We start from the raw sequence: 23,109 nt of genomic DNA on the forward strand, positions 1-23,109 counted from the left end.
GATTCTAGCTTCAATTTGTTCTGTTCCCTTTGACAAGCCAGTTGTGCTTTTTGCACCTCAGATCCTGTATCTCTAAAACAAGGAAGTTCAATCAGCCCAGATTTTTAATTCATTTTTTAACTTCTGATTATTGTAAAATATAAGGGCAGAAACCAGAGATATCCTGAACCCCCATCACAATGCTTAGCACATTATAGTGTTCCATATACATCAGTTGAGTTGAACTGAATTTTGGGGGGTAAAAATCTTAGGCGAAATACTGATGTATGAGATGAATAAAGGTAAAGATCCTTTTGTCCTTAGAGGGATGGGTGGTACAACAAGTCAAGCCATGCATGGACCACCCTTTATCTCAATCTTCACTTCACCTGCCTAGAGGGACACTATGGAAATTATAGGGCTTTAGGGAACACAATTTAAAAATCAAAGGACTTAATAAGCATATAATTTTCTCTGGCTCCACTTTCTTTGATTCCTCTGCTAACTTGGAGTCATCACATAGAGAGTAATATGAAAGGTCTTAAAGATATAACATTATGCCACAGGGTGGGTGGTGGGTTGAGGTGGAGAACCACAAAACCTCTTTATGTTTCTGAAATAATGTGCTACATTTGCATTTTATTATCTTTCTCTACAGCTTTTTTCTCTTACTAGAAATCAGTGTGGGATGTGTTTGAACAGAGAATATTTCTCTCAGCTGCTTTCTGCAACAAACTGTTGAGTTGTCTACTTGTAACTACATAATCACAAAATTTTATAAATTGAGTTAATTTACTGAATAAGCCAGTTATTTTGGTACCATAGTTGCTTTTGAAATTCACTGAAATCATATGAGAACCTGATCCTAGGAAATGTGGCTTTTTGACCTACCCATTAATGGTGAACTATTTTGCCAATATTTATTGAATAATCTGTTTATTTAGCTGGTGGGAGAATAAAAATCTGTTAATCTCACTTCAGGCAAGAAATAAGAGTAAGGTTAATCAGAGATGTCAAATCTTTGAGAAGAATTTCAGAGTGATTTATCTCATTCCATTATCCCAACTTTCCTTTTCCCTTCTTTTCTATCACTGTGTTAAATGCTAACGAAGATGAATGAATAATGCATTCAATTCGTTACAAATGAAAGCTATTGATCCTATGTGAGGTTGATGTCTGAAACTAGGACTCTTAAAATTCATCCCTGTTTTTCTATGTTGGGGATGCATGATTCATTTGTACTGACTGTGTTTTCTGTTAAAGAGAGATGAAGGTGAGCTGTCGAGGCAGATTGAATTCTCGAATCCTTTGGTGATAAGGACATGTGGCCAAGTCCTGGCACTGTTGTGTAGATCAGCCTTCCAGTTATCCCCCAAACTGGCATGTTCTCCTGGCAAGGAAGGAATAAAGCCCTCGAAGTGAAAACATTTAGTTCAAAAATCCTTAATTGATCATTTCTGTACTTGTTACAGAGTGAAGGTTGCAGTGATGGGTTTCAAGGGACCTTGGAGATTCAATCAGAGAGGGTGGGGAAGGAGGCTTAATGAAGGAGAACTGCCTATTTGTCTAAAGTCCAGACAGTCTAGTTTAGCTAGGAATGAGGTTTGCAGTAGGAAATCTATCTTCAAGCGGCTTAATAGTGAACTCTTAGATCTGTAGGCTGATAACTGATAAATTGATAAGAGCGCAGAGCAGAAATATGTGGAAGCTGAAAAATCAAAGCAAGTACATCATGCAAATTAGCAATAAATGCTACAAAATGTAATCAGTAATAGTAATAATGAGTTTTGAGTAAATGGAAAGTATCATTTAAAATATTATCTTGGTGAATACCTGTGTGCATGTTTGAGCACGCAGCTTATACTTGGACTAATTAAATGCCACATTGCTATCCCATTTAGTGACTGTGTATAAGAAATACTTACTTTTCTTATTAAGTTATGAGTTTTGAGGCAGTGTGATCCAGAGCATGGAAACTAAGAAAGGGATTAAGGAGAATAAGACAACGTTATGTCCCCCAAATTGTCACAAATGTTTAATTTTAATTAACACAGAGAAAATATAGAGTAGCTTTTAAAATGGAAAACAAGGTGCAAATTGAAAATATTTGATGAAGCACTGTCATATGTTCTTACAAACTGGCCAATCCTGATTCTTACTTCAACAGTCTCATGTGACTATCAATTTGGAAGTGTTATATTTGACTCATGTACAATCTAATAGCTTTTTAGCTCGCCTGAAGGTACTACCTGCAATATGTAAGTCATTACTTGGTAGAATGCTTTGACACACTGCTCTCAGAATAAAAAAAATATTTGGGAAAATAAAACTGTGCATCATTCAGCTCATGCAGTATAACTAGAAGTCTGTATTGTTGTTGTTTTTCAGCACCTCTGACTGATAAGCCACCCAAGCTTTTGTATCCTATGGAAAGTAAACTGACAATTCAGGAGACTCAGCTGGGTGAGTAATTCTTTAATTCTGGTTAATACCCTTTTCTCAATACATTCTGACAGTTAATAAGCCTAGATTGTAACCTGATGTCATCCTCTAAGCCAAACCTATGTGTATATAAAGGGAGCAAAATTAGGAAATCCCAGCAAACATGGCCCATTCCATCCCCCACAGTGTGTGCATTAGGACCAACCTGGACATACGCATATAAAGACTTGTGTGTTTTTCAGATGGTTGTTAGGAAATGAGATGGGTTGAAGATTTTACTGATGGCATTATATTGTCATTTTATAAGGCTTGAATTGGTTTTACAACAGGCAGTGTGGAACTCTTTGAGGTATAATATACCATTAATACATTAAAATACAATTTTTGCATATTAGGAGAAAAGATACAGATTCATTAAGTGTCGCCATTACAGTTAAAAATCATTTTTATCTAATCAAATATAAAGGAATTATGCTATTTTATTTTTAATAAATATGTGAGCAGGTGGCTTGGTTAAAGGACTAATAGGTTTGGAACGCAAGAACATAGACAAAATTGCTTTGGTAAAAATATCCAGTTGTATACAGTCAGAATTCTGACATAGTTATCTTAGAGCTCAGTCTAGAATTTCTGAATGTGATGTATCTATATTCAGTATAATTTTAAGTATAATTTTAACCATATATTCATGTTTGTTAAGGAAGTTTTTTCCTATACTCACCATTTGACAGTAGAAATACTCTATTATATACAATTGATAGCCCATCCCTTAAGTTATCATTGCTATTATTGTTTGGCGAGTGAAAATTTGGATTAAAATTGTAAGTCATGTTCAAAATGAAGATTACAGATGTGATCACCTTTAATAATAGTGTATTCAAATTTATAGTGCAAAAAGATATGGTCTTAGAACCTATGAAATTACTATAGTCACCAGATTTCTAACATTGGAAATATTTACTAACTTTAAGTCATGAACATATGCAAGACTTATACAAGTCAGGGTATCAATATGCTTCTTTGACAGTAAACCCAAGCCTTTGAATTGATGCCATATACATGTAAGTGGTATTCTAATTGTCATTATTTTGAAATAGAAGACCACAAACATCATTAAACTGTGCTATATATGAAACAAAGAGATATATTAAAATTGCATTGTACTCTTTACTCATGTTATGGTATATTGAAGTATATTAGATTTTATTGCTACTTCCTGAGAAAATGTTGAAATGCAAATTCTAAGTGGCCACACTTATACACACCTTTCAATAACTTCTAGGAAGACGTATTTCTAAGGAGTTATACAAAACTATATACATCGTGGAAAAGAAGTTTATGGTACCAGTTGTCAGTAGTGAACATAGTGAAAATGAAATTGTGCCTTTTTACTTGACAACATAATTAAAAGAATACTATGAGGATTGCCCTTTAGGTTTTCTTATATTATCTATTGCTCTCTACATTGTACTAAAGTGTTATACAAAATGGAATAATTCATAAAGCTTTCCTTTTAAAAAATTAATTTTTCTTGAACAAAAATTATAAAGACTAATCAAATAGATTTGAAATTATGAAAATTTCTTATGCAGATTGGAAGTTACAACTGTATATTCATTTGAGGAAATATGGGCATGTGTGTTAGCAAAATTCTCTGAGAAGTACTATAACTCCTTTATTACCTCCACCAAAAGGAACATGAGTTCTCTTTAAGTAACAAACTAGAGACATCAACCTGGGATTTGGATTCTTTTAAACAACTTTTGTTTCATTTTATTTTCTGATTCCAACTCTCAGTGTATAGGATAAATCATTTACTAACTAAAGAAATTTAACCTTAATCCTTGAATTTTTGGAGCAATAATTGATTTGAAAAAACTACCCTGTTAGTATTGTTACTGCAATAGTATTGGGGTAGGTGAACAGCTGATCAAAAGGTAAGTGAAAATAGGAAATAATATTAAGGACCAAACAAAAGGACTCCACATGCCTAAAATATATTTGTTTTCTACAAAGTGAACTTTGATTTTTCAACTCCTAGGGATTTAATCTTTGCCTTTCCAGGCTTGAAAAAGCTATCAAATTCAAGGTCAAATGTGTTATATCTTAAGAAAAGGGAACTGAATGAAGTTTCCTCTGGTGGGAGTCAGGAGACTGGCCAGGACCAGTGATGGACAGCCTGTAAGTGGTACCTACTCTTAGGATAAGGTGAGAATCTCCAATAGTCACATTGGCCAAGAGGTCAGGTATCTGACTCAACCTTGTCCTTAAATGAGGATTGACCTTAGAGGATAATAAAACTACCACATGAACTATAGTATAAGAACAATAATCAATAACTACACAAAGCCAAGTTGGTATATGTCTGGTGACCTAACTTGAACATCCTAGCAAAGTTATACACACATCCATCTGACCTTGGTAACTGTAAATCCATCAGCTCTCCAGTTTGTCTGTAAATATATAACAATAATAATGTCCTAGATAAAATCATGAAATACATGGATTTGTCTTCATCGCCATATTCTCCTTTATCTGCCATTTGCTGGCTGTGCCCACCTTTCCCTTTCCATATCCCTTGTGGCTTCCTTTTTCTCCAGTTCCTTCATCTTCTCAAAACTGGAAAGATTCTGATAGTAATCATTTAAACTATTCCAGTGTAGAAAGCAAAAGACACAAAATAGCAGAAGTACTGGGGACAAAATATATAAGAGTAACTCAATGCATATAAAATATGTAAATTGGTGGGTTTGAATTTTAATCAATTTTAAGGTGGTTACACCCTAGCACTTCCATTTTAAGTGGCATCAATGTGTTCTTTCACAATATGAAAAAAAGAACTTCGTCCTCTTTAAATAACTTTAAAATATCCAGAAATGTCTGGACAGCACTTTCTTGGATAAAATTCCAGAAATCTTGCTGTACAGTTCTGAAAATATGTTCAAGAGGTGAGCCTGACTTAGTCCTTTAAGGCTGTAGTAGTCAAGAGAATTAAAAGACAGACACTCTAGTCTTGTTCAGCTTGATCCCTGAGAGTCAGTCAGAGATGCGACCTTGTTATGGCCAGGAACCCATTTTCAGAACCTTCCAGAACAGAGAATGTTATATTCATTGTTACCAGACTTCCACAGAGTAGAAATTCATCCCACTATTGACCTAGTGAGACACATTATATTTTATAACTTAGAATCGACTGAAAATTCCCTTTAATTACTCATTTACATAAGGGTATCACTGCATTTAAATTTTGTTTTTGTTTTGTTTTGTTTTGTTTTTTGCTTAAAAAATAATTGTACAGGTTAATGGTAGAAATTTTGGAGAAATACAGGAATGAATCTACCTCTATTAAATCTTCTCAGAAAATATCCATTTAATGGCTACATGATATCCATGAGTGTCCTGTAATTTCATATATATTTATTGCTGGAAATTTTTTCCATAGTTCATCATCATAAGTAATGATGCAGTGCTCTTTACTTAAACATTTTCCTTTGACTTTATAATTATTTCAACATGTCAGATTCTGAAAAGGGAAAATAATAGGTAAAAGTAAATAATTTTATATAAATTTCTTGCTGTATTTTCAAAATTCTTACCAAAGACGTTGTATAAACTCTCACCAGATGTATATAACAAATTTTTAAAATGTTTAAATTCAACTTGTTTAAACTAAGAAAAAAAGTTCATCCATTTCTCCCACTCTCTAGCCCCCCACTTCTTGCAACCACCAATCTGTTCAGTGAATCTATGAACTTGTTTTTTGTTTCGTTTTGGGTTTTTTTCTTAGATTCTACATGTAAGAGAGAACATACAGTACTTGTTTTTCTCTGTCTGACTTATTTCACTTAGCTTAATACCCTCAGGGTCCATCCAGGTTGTCACAAAGTACAAGATTTCGATTTTTTTTATGGCTGAATAGTATCTTATTGTAGATAAATTATATCTAATCTATGTCTATGTCTATATCTATGTCTATATCTATATCTGTATCTATACACACACACCACATCTTCTTTATCCATTCATCCACTGATGGACACTTGGGTTGTTTCAACATCTTGACTATTGAAAACAATATATATATATATATATATATATACAAATTATATATAATATATATATATATTTACAAATTAGTGTTTTCATTTTCTTCAGATAAATACCTAGAAGTAGAATTGCTGGATCATATGATAGTCCTATTTTTAATTTTTTGAGGGACCTCCATGCTGTTTTCTGTAGTAGTTGCACCAATTTATATTCCCATCACGGATGTACAGGTTCCCTTTTATCCACATCCTCTCCAACATTTATTATTTGTTGTCTTTTTGATGATAGCTATCTGACAGGTGTGAGGTGATATCTTAGGGTGGTTTTGATTTGCAGTTCCCTGATGATTAATAACACTGAGTATCCCTTTATGTTCCTGTTGGCCACTTGTATGCCTTCTTTGGAAAATGTCTATTCAGGTCTTCTGTCCATTTTTAAATCAGATTGGGGGCATTTTTGTTGTTGTTATTAAGTTTTTTGTGTGTGTATTGTGAATATTAGCTCCTCAGATACATAATCTGTAATTATTTTCTCTGATTCATTAGGTGGCCTTTTTTTTTTTTTTGGTGGCTTCCTTTGTCATGCAGAAGTTTTTTAGTTTGACGTTATTCCACTTTTATATTTTTGCCTTTGTTTCTTTTGCTTTTGGAGTCAGATCCAAAAGTTCCATATCAAAACTGATGTCGGGGAGCTACAGCCTATGTTTTTCTTTAGAAGTTTTATGGTTTTAAGTCTTACGTTCAATTTGGTTATCCATTTTGAGTTAATGTTTGTCTTTGGTATTAGTATTACTTTTATTCTTTAACTTGTGTCTGTCCAGTTTTCCCAACACCACTTATTAAAGAGGCTGTCTTTTTCCCATAGTATATTCTTGGCTCTTTCTTCATAAATTAATTGACAAGTTATGTGTGAGGTCATTTCAAGCCTATTCTTTTCCATTGATCTGTATGTCTGTTTTTATGCCAATACCTACTTTTTAATTACTATAACTTCATAATATAGTTTGAAATAAATTAGCATGATGTCTACAGCTTTATTCTTTATCAAGACAGCTTTGGCTATTTGTAGTCTTCTATGTTTCCATACAAATTTTAGGATTGTTTATTCTATTTCTGTGAAAAATACCTTTGGAATTTTGATAGCAGTTGCATTAAATATGTATATTACTTTGGGTAGTTTTGAGATTTTAACAATATTAATTTTTCCAATCCATGAGAATGGAATAGCTTTTTATTTATCTATTCATTTATTTTTGTCTTCTTCAATTTATTTTATTAATTTCTTACATTTTCCAATATACACGTCTTTCACTTCCTTAGTTAAATTTATTCCTAGGAATTTTATTCTTTTTAATACAATTGTAAGTGGGATTGTTTTCTTTTCTTTTAATTTAAATTCAGTTAGCCAACATAAGTACATATTTACTTTCAAATGTAGTGTTCAATGATTTATCAGTTCAGTTGCATATAATACCCAGTTTGGGGATAGTTTTCTTAATTTCTCTTTCTGATAGTTAATTATTAATGTATAGAAATGCAACAAATTTCTGTGTATTGATTTTGTATCCTTAAATTTTGTTGAATTCATTTATTAGTTCTAACAGGCTCTAGAGTTTAGAGTTCTAATGAGTTTGATAACTTTTCAATCTTTGATAAGATTAATAAAATGATACATCTTTGTAACATAGTGCTTTTGAAGGAAAACTCAGTTTCCTTTGATGTCAGAATTACTTCTTCCTTTTCCCACTTAACCTCTTTCTCTCACTGTTTACTCATTGCATACAAGTGGCCTCTCTTTTTTCAGAATTAGCCACATTTTAAGGGTTTCAGATAAATGGAGATTATTTTAGTAAATACCTGTGATTGATGAAATATGGAAACCTAATTTAATGTCTTTAGTCTCTATGTATTTTCTTCTCTTGCTTATCCTAATACTCAACTGAGTACTTTCTCTAGATTCTACGTTTTTTAATAAAGTTCACAGTAATTTTGTGATATACCTTGGGCACAGGAAATGCCAATAAATACTAATTAATGACAAGATATACATGCCACAAAGGGCACACATCTCTAAATTTTCTGCAAGAGAAAATAGTGAGACTGAACTGAATAAACTGTCCAGTAGCACTCTTATTTTTTCTTTAATATTTAATAATGTTTGTTAAGTTTGTTAAAAAGCAAACACTTCTGTATCTGAGCAAGTAACAAGGATTCACCATATGTTAACATGAAGAGGAAAGTGGTTGATGACAATATCGAAACCTCAAATTTTTGGACATCTGTCCAAGTAAAGGGAGACACATAACATGTAACTTTATCCAGTTTGGCTATGGGCTAATTAAAATAAAGTGTCACACTAGAACTTGAGTAGCACATTGTGCCCTATTATACCATATTATAGTTTGCAGGATTTTAAATTTCAAGTAGGCTGAGGGAAAAATGTTTGTATCTTATATAATAGATCCTGATTGATATCCTTAAAGGAAAACTTCTTATTATGTAAATTATACATTTAATTTACTGTGTTGCTAAAATAATTAATTATTGAAACATATCCTACTTCATGCTTTTTTGAGGATAATTTGCACAAGCTATTACATTAGTTTCACGAATATAATATAGTAATTCATCAACTCAATATATTATGCTATATGTTCACCACAAGTGTAGCTATCATCTGTCATATGATGTTATTCTGATACCAATGACTCTATTCTCTGTGCGGTATCTTTTATTACCATAATTTACTCATTCCATAACTGGGAGCCTTATATCCTGGAGCTGTGTATAAATATATTGTGTCTGGAATGTTTTACCACAAATATACTAATTGAGATTTTAATCAAAGGAAACCCCATAGGGAATTATTATCTGACATTTGCTATCTGGGTATGTATTTTAATAGCTTGAAACAAAGCATACCTTCTCTGAATAGTCACTACTCTATCTTTCTAAAATTGGAAAGCTTCTTTGTTTCTTTTTCAGGTAGGGAAGTACTTAATATCAGTATCCTAGAAACAAAACAATTTGTGTGTTGAATATGATAACTCATCCTGTAAGTGGCATATAATACTGTTGATGCTAAAAAATGCTCTGTTGCTAAGTCATGCAAGTGATGCAAATATGACCTTGCTTTCCAAGAAGGAGGGAAGGAAACAATGACTGGATTTTTCCATCCACAGTCACTCTTGGTTGTTGGGAACAAATGTAATGTTGTTGACTTTGTTTTTACTGCCATATAGGGAAAGTACAAGGCTTATTTTCACTGACAAACTTATATAAAAAAAACTGTAAACCTTCCTTTCACTCTGGATAAAAACATGTGTATCCAAAGTCCAAGTTTTAGATGAAAAATGATGTACTTGTTGCCCACTTGAGAAAGATATGCAGATCAGCATAGTTCTGTTGCCTGGCATAACACTTGTTAGACATAAATTGGAGCTTTTGGACAAATAGATATCATAATTAAAGCATATAAAAGCAAATAAAGACTGGTATTATAATTATATAAACTGATGACATTCAGTTCTACTCACTCCAGATTTATCATGACATGATAAATGAAAGTAATAACTCTTGACAGCTGTTGTGGTCTGATATCTTACTTTTGAATCCAAAAGCCCCTTAAAGATCATGATTGTAACCTGAGGAAGAATATTTTTATATTAGTATTTAGTTAATACTTCATATCATAAAGCAAATGAGAAATCAACAAATGGAAACTAGTTTTAGTATTCTTAGATCATTATATGACCCAACTTATATGAATCTCATAGATTTCAAAATCAAAGTCTTTCTTTAGTGCTAGAGAAGAGGAATAGGCTGGGTAAAAATGCAGCTTGAATGTTTGCATCAAAAAATGCCTATCTAAGCAGAAGTCGAACTTCCTTTTGAGTTGTTAACCATTCAAGGCCTAATGCTATGACAGGTTAAGAAAGATGGAGATGGAGGTTAGAACGGTAGCTATAGGTCACTGATATCTGAAAATCTGGAAGCTAAAATGCATTAAAAACTGGAATAAAGACAATAAAGTACACCTGCTTGTTCTTACCTTGGAAAAGGGTCAAAACGAGGAAGAAAGATGGGAAGAAAGAATAGGTCCAAGAGTGTTGTTACAAAACCAGTGCAGAAAGTCCAGTGAAATCCCCAGCTCTGGATCTAGTTCTGGTCTAGTTTGTTGGACACAAATCATGCAGATTACTCTTCTGTTACAGCACTGAGTACTATTTTATGTGTTGCTGACCCCCTAAGTAACCAGATATGAGTAACTCTTCACAACTCTAAATTTAGGAGCTTTAGAAAGTGGAGATGCTTTGATAGTTATCAAGCCAAATCTTCCCTTTAACTGATGAGAAAACAGAGACAAAAAAATTAATGTATTTTTTTAAAGATTTCATTTATTTATTCATGATAGACAGAGGGAGAGAGAGAGAAGGAGAGAGAGAGAGAGAGAGAGAGAGGCAGAGGGAGAAGCAGGCTCCATGCAGGGAGCCCGATGTGGGACTCGACTCAGGTCTCCATGATTAGGCCCTGGGCTGAAGGCAGCGCTAAACCGCTGAGCCACCCAGGCTGCCCTTAATGTATGTTTTTACATCACAAATTTTACAAAAACAAATTTGTTATCATCATCATGGTTTTCACCTTCTCCTTCTTTTTTCTTATTCTTCCTGGTGGTATTGTTATTGTTCAATTATTTTGGTTATAATAAAAAGGAAACATATGGCTCTGGTCCCCAGTTCAGGTCATTCTGTCACACAGACCTAGATGACAGTCCAGCTCTGCCACTTACTACTAGTATAACCTTGAACAAGCAGCCCTAATTTTCCAAAAAAAGAACTTATGATAAGACCTACCTCTTTGGAGTTAATGTGGGTATTTAATGAGATAATGCATGTAAAGATTAGTACATTGCCTGGTATATATTAAGTAGTCAATATGTGTTTGCCGCTAGCAGTTGAGATATTTTAATGCTATATATTGAATGCTGTATATAGAAGATTCCTGAAGTGCATTCTGAATGCCAGTGATTATTGGATCATCTTTATATTCTTACTAGAGTGTCATACTGTGGCATCAGACATGGGCTTCATTGTAGGATGGATAATATTTTAGAAAATTAATTTCTACTTCTATTATTTAACATAATATGTATATTAAATTTTTCTACTTACATTAGATTATATCCTAAAGAAATTATTGATCTTAGATTACTTAGATTACTTAGATTACTTCTTTAACAAGTCTACCCAAAGGCATATAGTAAGTACATAGTTCTGACAGAAGAAAATGATTCCCATTCTTTAAAAAAAAAATGACCGTGTAATGGACACTAAGCCACACAAATTTATAAATAACCGTCAAGAAGAAAGTAAGATTGAAAAACATTATTTTTCTAAACTAAAGAAATTCAGATATAATATCTCTTAAGACAAAGGACATGAGAATAATCTTACAAAACAGAACATCAAGCCATTTTGCCTGTCAAGTTCCTCCTGAAGGTTTTGGCGACAGTCATATTCATTTTACAGAAAAATACTGACAAGCACCGTTATCACAAAGCTTTCTGAGTCATTCGTAATGATTGAAATTTACTAGCATAGAAACATGCAGTGAGTATCCTATGTTAACAAGAACTCCTTCTGAATTTGCAAAGTAAATGCCAATTTATCAGAAATAAACCTATCCGAAGACATTATGGTGTAGAATATTGAAAGAGGTTTCAGAATAAAAGTATGTACCACATGACTAATGTTCATTAGAATAGAAACTATTAAAAGACCCACATCATTTAAAATTTGAATATAAAGAGAAATGTTCATCCATAAATTTCCTCTTGAATTTTGGCTAAATAACTGAGCATTCCTAAATTATATGCAGACTCTTCACGAAAAATAACTTCTGCTTGAATATGATTATGAAAACAGAATACCAGTATTTTATGATTTAATGTTAAAACACTTAGCATTGTAGACATACCTTACTCTACCAACTTCATATGTTCCTACAGATTTGTGGGTAAATTGAATCATCATAACTTCAGAGAAGTGTTCCTTTCGTTTTTGATTGATCTTTCATTAGTAGTGGCTTAATATGTCAGTTTTAAGAGGCTTTGTCCCCCAGTCTCTCTTAAACAGCTAATGATCAATGAAAGATTTATATGCACAAGGGAAATATGCTATTTAAAGAAACTCTGTGGTGAATAATTTTATTTAAGGATCCTTTTGTAATTGAATAAGCACCCCCATAACTTTTCTCTGTGGTAGTGCAAATTTCTACATTTTCCTGAAATGAGGGTCATCGATATTAAACTCCAAGTGGTATTTCTAACCAAACCCAGGAAAGGATCAGCCACCCGTCACTTCTTCTGGCTTCCCCCTACCTATCAGCTGAAACTGCTGTCCCTACTGTGACTTTCTGCCTCCTGTGAGGAAATATTAAATTATATTCACCAGCTTCAGAATCAATGGTATTTTTATTTCAATCTGATTATTTGAAAATTGATGTGGTAGGATAGAATATTTGAGGAACCAGAATGTCTCAGGTCCAGTTATGACAGGACAGTTAATTGCTGTAAGGGACACACTTCGTAGGACACTATACTCTCTTTGCCTTGGTTTTGTTGAAATGTCCCCTAATAGAATGACTGTCAGTGGTGTCCTTTGTTTTTCCATGTCTAAAATTGTGATGAATGTTCCTATTCCTGAGTGTAAAGGGAGCATTTTGTATTTTGATTCTTCTGGGATTTATATGGCCCTTTGCATTACATCATTCTGCTGCTGATCATGCAATTTTCTTCTTCGTGTATTCATATATATTTAGTAAACTTTTTCTTTCTTGTTTTTTAAAGATTTTATTTATTTATTTATGAGAGACACACATACACACACACACACACACACAGAGAGGCAGAGACACAGGTAGAGGGAGAAGCAGGCTCCATGCAGGGAGCCCGACGTGGGACTCGATCCCGGGTCTCCAGGATCAGGCCCTGGGCCGAAGGCAGCACTAAACCACTGAGCCACCCAGACTGCCCAAGTTTTTCTTTTTAATATGAAAGTATATACAATGTAATTTTATTTGTTACCTTCTTTAAAAAAAACTGTTGGAATTGTTCTTTATTTTTATCCAATTGAACAAAATTTGTTTCTTTTTTTTTATTGGAGTTAGATTTGCCAACATACAGAATAACACCCAGTGCTCATCCCATCAAGTGCCCCCTCAGTGCCCGTCACCCAGTCACCCCCACCCCCCGCCAACCTCCCCTTCCACCAGCCCTAGTTCGTTTCCCAGAGTTAGGAGTCTCTCATATTCTGTCTCCCTCAGTGATATTTCCTACTCATTTTCTCTCCTTTCTCCTATAATCCCTTTCACTATTCTTTATATTCCCCGAATGAATGAGACCATATAATGTTTGTTACCTTCTGAATGCCAAAACATTCACCTTTTAAGATGTGCCTAAATGATATACTCCAGAACATGGAAGATAAGCCCAATGTATAGAATATCTAGAATGCTTTAAAACCTGAGCCTCACGGTAAACTCCCATGATGAGACCTCTTTTCCAATTCACTGCACACAAGGCCAAAGTTACTTTCTCAGAAACAGTAAGGAATATTTAAAATTTCTTAGTTAAAGTTTATAAAATCTAGTTATAATATGTATTATCCACTTGAATAATTTTTTTAAGATCAAAGAAATAGTTTATCAGAGCTTTTCCTTCCAAAATTCAGCTGTATTGAAGTGTCTTGGGCCAATGGTCTGGTCAGCAGATGTCTCCCACTTCCACTTTTGGCAAGAAGGGGGAGAAATACTTCAGGCTCCTTCGGATTCCAGAAGAATCAGTGATTCCCTCTCCCCTCTGACTTCCTCACAATGGTCTCCTCAAATTTAAAAGCAGGCTATAAGCTTTCTCAATCTCAGAGAATTTCTGTTTCTAGTTTAATAAAAGCAGGGCACCCATCTCACACTTTCTTGCTGCAGAATTGTGTTTACAGAAACTTGGCAGGTCTTTGAGTAGGAAGAGAACAAAAGAAAGTGCATTGCTTTTCTGGAAAAATTAAATTGAATGCATCCTGTCACATCAAGCCATCACTAGAAATAAGATACTTAAAATACAATGAGTTTTAAGAAAACTTGAGATTATTACAACAAATCTTCAGTAAGAAGCCATTATGTGAAATCGCTTAGGGAAAGTAGAGTATGTGTTTTTGTTTTCTCTTCTTAAAAGAAAGATTTTAGTGTTTCTGATGCATGTACATTTCTGATTTGATAATGTCAGTTATCTTGGCAACTTTAAGATCTTTAATTCATCAATTAAATTTTTAAATACTTTCTGAATAATGTTCCTAATTTTGGCTAAAATTACTTGAGATGCAATTAGACTATTATGCAATCTACTTGTTATGTACAGCTTGTTATTAAGTAGTATGGATATTTGCTTCAGAATTATATATCACATATGATATTTATAGAAGGATTTACACAAAGATTTTTTTAGATATAAATGTAATTTGTAATGATTATTTTTTGAGGAAAAAAAACTCTTCTTTATTCTCCATGAATAATGTATTATCACTCCAGTTCTGTTTATTAGGATTTGCTACTAATTAGAGAGCAGGAGCAACATTTTTATATAATGGGGGATAAATAAAATAAGTGAATCTTGTATTAGGCGAATATATGAGCTAGTAGCTGCAGGTGAAATTAAGTGCCACAGAGAACATCAGTTACTATATATGAAAGAAATGTCAAATCAAGAGAGAATTCTACTGTTAACAGATTTGGGGTAGACAGGCCTTTATTTTCTTTCAGTCCATATATGTGCATGAAATAAAATAGATAATTGACGCAAGCAGATGAACAATGTATAGGGAAAATAATCCAGAAATATTTCTTTTTGTCTCGAATAGATGGCTATTTCAAGCAAGAGTTAATTTGAGGGATTTTTTTGGATCAGTTTCCTTACATTTAAGGACTCACAGGTAATGATATTTCATCACCAGGGCTCTGATCACAAGTGACAAACCACTTAAAAGGCAGGAGTGGGGCTGGCTTTGAGAATGACTGGGACAATGCTCAGATTTTCTGTTCTTCTTCTCTCCTTCTCTCTACATGTAAATCCTTTTAGAGATAGAGCATGCCAGGGGGTGGGTGAGCTTACGGGATGAGGGCGATACTCTGCTCAGTTCTAACTGAGACAAAAAGTGGAGTTTGGAACTCTAGCTCAAGTTGGAGATTCTCTGAGGAGGAGTTCTGATTGGCCTAGCTTAGGCTCCAGATCTAAATTTTGAACCGATTTCTGTGGCCTCAGAATTGAAACACGTTGTCCCAGCATCTCTTGCATGCTCTATGTCCTGTGGTGAGGAAGCCTATGTGTTGGTGTGAGTACATGAATACCGGAGGGTGGAGAAGGGAAGGATGGGACTTGTACCAGATGAAGAGGACAAAGCAATAGATATTACAGGGGCTAAGTTTTCATAATCAGTATTTATTTTCTTTAAAGTCCTTTGTTAATCCACATCCTATTAATTTAGCTGTCATCCTTACCTTGTCTGTTCATTAGCTTAGTGGGGGCAGAATTCATCAGACTTTGAGTGCCATCTCTCTCAGTCTGAAAACTCTTCCTTGCCTCTCCTCTCAGCCAGTGCTGACATCCCCTCTGTGTTTGAAGTGTGTACTTCTCAGCTGCACCTGCATCACCTCGCCACTGTCTCTGTGTGTTATATTATCTTTCAACCTTGAGCCTAATGTCAACCTCAAACCAAATGTCAGCTTCTCAGCTATTAAAGACATTTTCAGGCAAAAGATATGGTTCTTGAAAAGATAGAAATGCTACAGCTTGGGTTATAAAGTGAAGTTCATGTAATACCAATGAGTAGAGTAAGGCCAGGTATGATCTAATAAAGAGCAGTGGGGGCTTTGGTGAAGTGGGGAACATATGTCCTACTTAAAGGAATCCACATTCATTTTTGTATACAATATGAGCCAAATGAAACGTATCTGGTATATAGTTTTATTCTAATGGCCTCAGAGTCTAGTCCCTCAGTTGGTAAATGCAGCGTTCATATCACCAAATACAGTTGCACTGTAGTGCTACCCTAAAAATCGTGTAGGTTTACAATTGGATCAGAATGGGTATCATGGAATATGAATCTATTCTATCATGCTATAGATTGGAACATGCTACAGACTGATTTGTAACATGTTTGGAACAACTAATATAATAAGATCTATCATCATGAATCAAGGAGTTTTAAGCAACACCATTAATAATAAAGGGAGAATCATGGGGTGCCTGGGCGGCTCCACGGTAGAGCATCTGCCTTTGGCTCAGGTCATTATCCCAGAGTCCTGGGATCGAGTCCCACATCGGGCTCCCTGCATGGAGCCTGCTTCTCACTCTGCCTGTGTCTCTGCCTCTCTCTGTGTGTCTCTCATGAACAAATAAATAAAATCTTAAAACAAAAATAAAGGGAGAATCACCCCATCAGGTGATACAGGAATCATGGAGATAGAATCAAATGGCAAATTCTCTTTAGCAGTCTGGCCCCACAGAGAAGTAACCATGCCTATTTTGTTGTTGTTTTTTTTTTTAATTTTTATTTATTTATGATAGTCACAGAGAGAGAGAGAGAGAGAGAGAGAGAGAGAGAGAGAGAGAGGCAGAGACACACAGGCAGAGGGAGAAGCAGGCTCCATGCACCGGGAGCCCGACGTGGGATTCGATTCCGGGTCTCCAGGATCGCGCCCTGGGCCAAAGGCAGGCGCCAAACCGCTGCGCCACCCAGGGATCCCAACCATGCCTATTTTGTTATCACAGACTTGCTAAGTTAAAGTAGGAACACCTATCAACTATCCCAGCAGACATTTTTACTTTTCCTGTCTCAGCAAATTTTCCCTGGATATCTCTTTCCTTCTAAGTACCCATTCTTTAAAAATGGACATTACCTAATTTGCTTGAAAAGATATATCAAGAAAAGGATAGACTATAGGATCTATGATTATCCTTGCTTCATTAATTAAAGCTTACATGCAGTGTCTTTCCTGAGATTAATGCAATCATTTCTATGTATAATCATCAGGATCAACAGGGTCAAGGGTTGAAGCAACAACAAGTAGAAATCCAAGTCTACTTCCTACAGAAAGTAGAAATTGTTAATGGGCATAACAATTTTTAGTCCAAAATACCAAAAATTAAAGTCAGTTTGTCAAACTCTTAGTTTATTTTGGTAAGAAAATTATCTTTGTAAAATTGGAATCATGCTAGATTCACTGCTTAAAAATATCATGTTTGCCCCTTGGCTTGAAGATAAGGGCCAGTCCCTTCACAATCTGATTCCATTTTATCTTCATCATTTCATTTACCCTCTTCCTAAGCTTACCCCATGGGCCAGGCATTCTTGACCATACCATGGACTTCCATGATTCTACCCTTTGCACATGCAATGCCTGCCATCTGGAATTTCCTCTCCTGCTTCTATTGTCTGTGCCTATGTACTCAAATTTTAAGATGCATGCCACTGTCGACTTTATGAAGCCTTCCCTGACTCCACTCCTACTAGACAGAATTAAATAACACTTCTCAAGTGCCAGCAAGTCTCTTTCTCACATTTTCATTCGAAATTTCTCTCATTTGGCGTACATATCATCATGTGTCAATTTCCCTTCTCTTGGAACTCTTAAAGAATGGACTACATTGTTTTCATCTTCGCATCCCTAATGTGTAGGTCAATACCTGATAGGCAGAAATAAATAAATGAACAAATAATATAGCTTTTACTCAGGTTTAATACTCATAAACAAAATCCAACATTTATAACTCACCCTTTTCAATAGCTGTATACCACAGGGCAACAGAATAAACAACACTAAAACTGTTCATTTTGGTTTGATTGCCTGCTATGATTAAATATCCTACTTTATGGATGAGAGAAACAGATAAAGAAGGGCTCAGGAGTCTGGCTGAGCTATGAAGATCTAACTGGGAAGCCTGGCAATAAATCAAACCCAGATTAGACAGGGAAAGAAAGATCAGATGGTCTTTGGAGGTCAACACAGAACAGTAGGTTGAATTTGGAGAAATAAATAGGGGTTAAAAAAATAGTTACATATTGCAGTTCAGCCAGGAAACTGATATGGGTTATTGAGTTAACTGGCATCTTGAGTTTAAGACAGATCTCTAGAATTTATTCAAATAGACTTTATAATCTGAGGGCCAGAATGAGAAATGAGTTCACTAGTTCCATTTACTACTTTGTTATTGAGTGTCTACCAGGCACAAAGTCTGCTAAAATCCAGGTAGTTAAGTAGGTAGGTAGGTAAGTAGATAGATAGATAGATAGATAGATAGATAGATAGATAGATAGATGACAGACAGACAGATAGATGGGAGCCTGTCTACAAAGACTTGATCTTACAGTATTGGTTAACCTCAGAGATGACCCTTGTTCCTCAACAGGCCAAGACTTTCTGTCCTCGTTTATAATTTCAGCTATGAGTGATCGTCAGGTCTCAGTCAAATGAGCATTTTAATCAACTAGAAAGCCAAGGCCCTTTAGGTGTAGTTTTCCTTGGTTAATGATCTCTCTTGCTTTTGGAGTGTCTTATATTTACAAGGCATTTTCATATGTTGTCTCATTTTATCTTTTCAAGAGTCTGTTACATCTGTATTGTGCCTCCATTTTACAGATACATGCTATCTCTTTTGGGGTATTTCTATACAATAGTGTATTGATTATTGTTTCTTTCTTCATTTATTTGTTAAATTCTAATTGTGAGCAATGTTCTCTTGAATCCAGGACCGTTTTGTAATATTTAGAATGGTCTCATCTTTATGGACTACTTCATTTCTATTTTATCCCACTGTTAATAGATCCTGTGTCTTATCAAATAGAATATCTAGTGATAATGCTCAAATATGAATTTGTCCTTGAAATGTTTCTCAGGTTTTGTTGTTTTTTTTCAGACTCAGCTGCTTGTCTTCTGGATCTGCTTCTGTTCATCTTTGCCTACTATTTTCTCATTCTCATTTTTTTTGTACTTCTGTTCTCTCAAGTACATTTTAACAGACACTTTTATTCTTCCACTGACTTCAAGCATGAAATTTCTTTTCAAGGCACTTAAGAAAATGGAAGTACTTAGAATGTTCATGAACAGAATGTCTCGTGAGCTGCAAAAGTTAATGTGAGAAAAGCAGATAGAAGAATGGCTAGTTCATCAGATTTTTTTTTTTTTTACTTTTTAAAAAGTAGAAAGTGATCGTCTTTTCTTAAATAGCAAGCCAAAAGCAAGTGGTCTCATTTCACTTCTTAAAATAGACAAGTGAAACTAATAATTGATTTATCAATTTAATGTGACTATTAATTCCCTGCCACAAAGTTGTTTTTTGTTAATTTAGGATTTATACTTTCTTTCTGAATATACTTATCTGACTATATATAGATAAGTAATTTAAAGCCAGCTAATGATTGCTTGAGCATTTAAAGTTAAAAACTATGTAGACATTAGTAAATTATCCGTTTAGAAGACCTGTAACAATTGGATCAAAATTAATGTTAACCCAGAAGTTAAATTGGACTTAAGGTATTTTATGACATTTACAATGTATCTTACATGTGGCTTATAAAACCATATGTTAACTTTAAAGAACTTGGTAAGGTTTTTATAGAAATAGAAGTGCTTTCATAATGTGAATGTATGCTTCATTAACCTAATAAGGTAATTTGCAGTTTTTCCTTTGGGCTGACGTTTACTAGGTCAAGGCCACATAAGCACTAGTGTCAGAAAACTTTCACCGATTGTGAAAATGATTGTAAGAATAAATGTAGCATACTAAGTGAACACTTTTTTTTAATTTTTATTTATTTATGATAGTCACAGAGAGAGAGAGAGAGAGGCAGAGACACAGGCAGAGGGAGAAGCAGGCTCCATGCACCGGGAGCCCGACGTGGGATTCGATCCTGGGTCTCCAGGATCACGCCCTGGGCCAAAGGCAGGCGCCAAACCGCTGCGCCACCCAGGGATCCCCAGTGAACACTTTTTAAAAAGAGATTTAGTTACTTACTTTAGAGAGAGAGCATGGGGGAAGAGGAGCAGAGGGAGAGAGAGAGAGAGAAACCCAAGCAGACTCCAACTGAGGGTGCAACCGGAAGTAGGGATGACCTCACAACACTGAGATCATGACCCAAGCCAAAAGTGAATTAGATACTATCCATGATAATTTCAGCTATGAGTGAACATCAGCTCTCATTCAAATGAGCCCAAGGAAGCAGTTAACTGCACCACCCAGCTGCCCCATGAACACTCTATTTTAAACTGCAGTAACTAAAAGAACTGATTTGTTAATTTATTGTATCTTTACAATAGCCTAGTACTGAGAACAAGATGGAGATTGACCTTATTCTGGCTTATGAGAACAGTTTCTTAATGGGGAGATACAACCAAGATTCTCAAAGATTTTTGAAATAATGATCAATTCAGTCCTTAAATGCAGAAGACCATTTTGCATTCAGTTTGGTAATTTAGGACACGTGTATTTTAATGATTTTAATATTATAAGTTGATATTTTCACTTTTAACATATCTTCTTCCTCCAAATGAAGAGGTACTTGTCATTGTGGTGTATTGACACAAGCCATTGGGCCAGTCTTGCCACTGACTAATAAAGTGAGAATCTCAGTGGCTTGAAGATCTTCATTGCCAGCTGTCTATGATAATGATTTTTAAGTAGGAATGGACACCAACAATACTTACAAAACACATTCATCCAATTTCCCAGCTCCCCTGCCTCCCACTATATCTGAAATTTGACTTTATTAGATCTGGAATGGAGGCTGAGAATCACTGTTCTCTGTTCTGCTGAGACTTTTAAGGTCTGCAAACAAAATTCTTACAGTCATATATCCATACCTATAATCTATATCTATATATCTGTCTATATCTGTTCTGACTTGTTCAGTCTAATATTTTTTTAGCCATAATCTTGATCTCTATACTTTCCAGAGCTCTTTGCTGTGCAAGCAAGGGAGCAGACACAGAGACATCTGGGTTATCTCATCAATCAGGGTGGCTACTGTCAAGAAAGCAAGACTCTAGAACTCAGGCACAGAAGGTACAAATGAGAACTGATTATCCTTCCAAGTGGAAGCTATGTACTAGGGAATGAAGAGGGGGATCAAGTGGAGAAAGAAGCTGCTTCTCAAAGTGTAGGGGAAATTCACCAAAAGTTTGTGTTGCTTACCTTACTAAAAACTTACCATAGTATCTTTATTTTTTCCTGTGGCTGCTGTAACAAATTATAACAAACTGGGTGCCTTTAAACAACAAAAATATATTCTTTCACAACACTGGAGGCCACCAGTCTGAAATCAAGAACTGCACTGCCTCTGGAGACTTTGGGGAAGGAGCTTTGCCTCCTTAGGTATCTGGTGGTTGTCAGCATTCCTTGACTTGTGGCCACATCACCCCAGTCTCTGCCTGTATGTTCAACATTACCCTCTTTCTCTCATTTATGTTTTTTTTCCCTTCTGTCAATTTCAGATCTCCTTCTGCCTTTCTTTTACAAGACACTTGTCATAAGATTTAGGGCCCACATGGGAATCGAGAAAGATCTCCTCATCTCAAGGGCCTATATTTAATTGCATCTGCAAAAACCCATTTTTCCCCAATGTAACATCCACAGCTTCTGGAGATTAAGATGGGACATATCTTTTAGGGGCCACCATTCAACCCGCTACAGTATCTGTCATATGTTCTACCACATTCATAAAAACTGTGATACTGAGAAAAAAGTTCACAAGGTGAATGAACAGTGGAGTGTCGACAAGAGCCCTCATTAAATAATTATCAGGCTTGCTCCCATGTGTGTGCACACACAGTGTGCATGTGTCTGTGTGCACATGTGTGTGTGTTGTGTTTTATGGTTTTTCTTTTTACCTGAAGGATACTTTTTCCAGGTAGCCCTTGAGGTTATCATTTGGGGAAGAAAGCATTAGAAGTTGTCCATAGCACAGGAGTTTTAAAGTGCCCAATAAATGAACCAAAGGGAAGCATTCCTTTAACCCTTTTCCAAGAATAAAAAATGTGATAGTCCTGCTAGTTCTGAAAGAGCAAAGAAGGTTTGATCAGAACTCTTTAGAGATGATTTTGGAAATATTCAATTGTTCTTTTCCATTTGATAAGAGTTGATCCACCTGCAATAGAAAGAATACTAATAAAAGGTTTGGTGATTTTATCTACAATAAAAATGGTCTTCTAATTTTTCTTCTTCTGGTTTCCTGGTCTTCACAGATAAAATGTTAAGAATAATATGCCTTTCCCTATTCGTTGACACCCTGGCACCTAGCCATAACAATTATAGGCATAACTTTTTTAGAAACTATGGAAATAGTCACTTACATTGTTCAGCATCCTTGGTCTTACAATTCATTAGCAGAGTTACAATATTAATGCTTATCAAGGTACGTTAATAAGAAACCATTCATTCACTCATGCATTTGTTGAATGCTTCACCTATGTCCAGCATAGTGTCAGCCAACGTTGTAAGTAAAACCAAGAAGAATGTACTCTGTGAGTGTAGAGAAGAAGAGCAGGATCAAGGCCTCATTGTGAAAGTGTTCTGTGAGCTATGCCTTACTTAAGGGAT

The 23,109-nt window shown here is 35.0% G+C and overlaps 1 protein-coding gene across 2 annotated transcripts in view; it reads left to right on the forward strand.

Moving 5' to 3' along the window:
- The window catches only part of IL1RAPL1 (interleukin 1 receptor accessory protein like 1), a 1,374,783-nt gene that overhangs the window by 1,049,468 nt on the left and 302,206 nt on the right, over positions 1–23,109 (forward strand). For both annotated transcript variants that reach the window (XM_035712241.2, XM_025439149.3), the window contains one exon: positions 2,368–2,442. In XM_035712241.2, the coding sequence (XP_035568134.1) occupies positions 2,368–2,442 (75 nt within the window). The remainder of the gene's footprint in view (positions 1–2,367; positions 2,443–23,109) is intronic.

Source organism: Canis lupus, chromosome X (genome assembly GCF_003254725.2).
Source record: "Canis lupus dingo isolate Sandy chromosome X, ASM325472v2, whole genome shotgun sequence".
In the NCBI taxonomy this organism is placed as follows: Eukaryota; Metazoa; Chordata; class Mammalia; order Carnivora; family Canidae; genus Canis; species Canis lupus.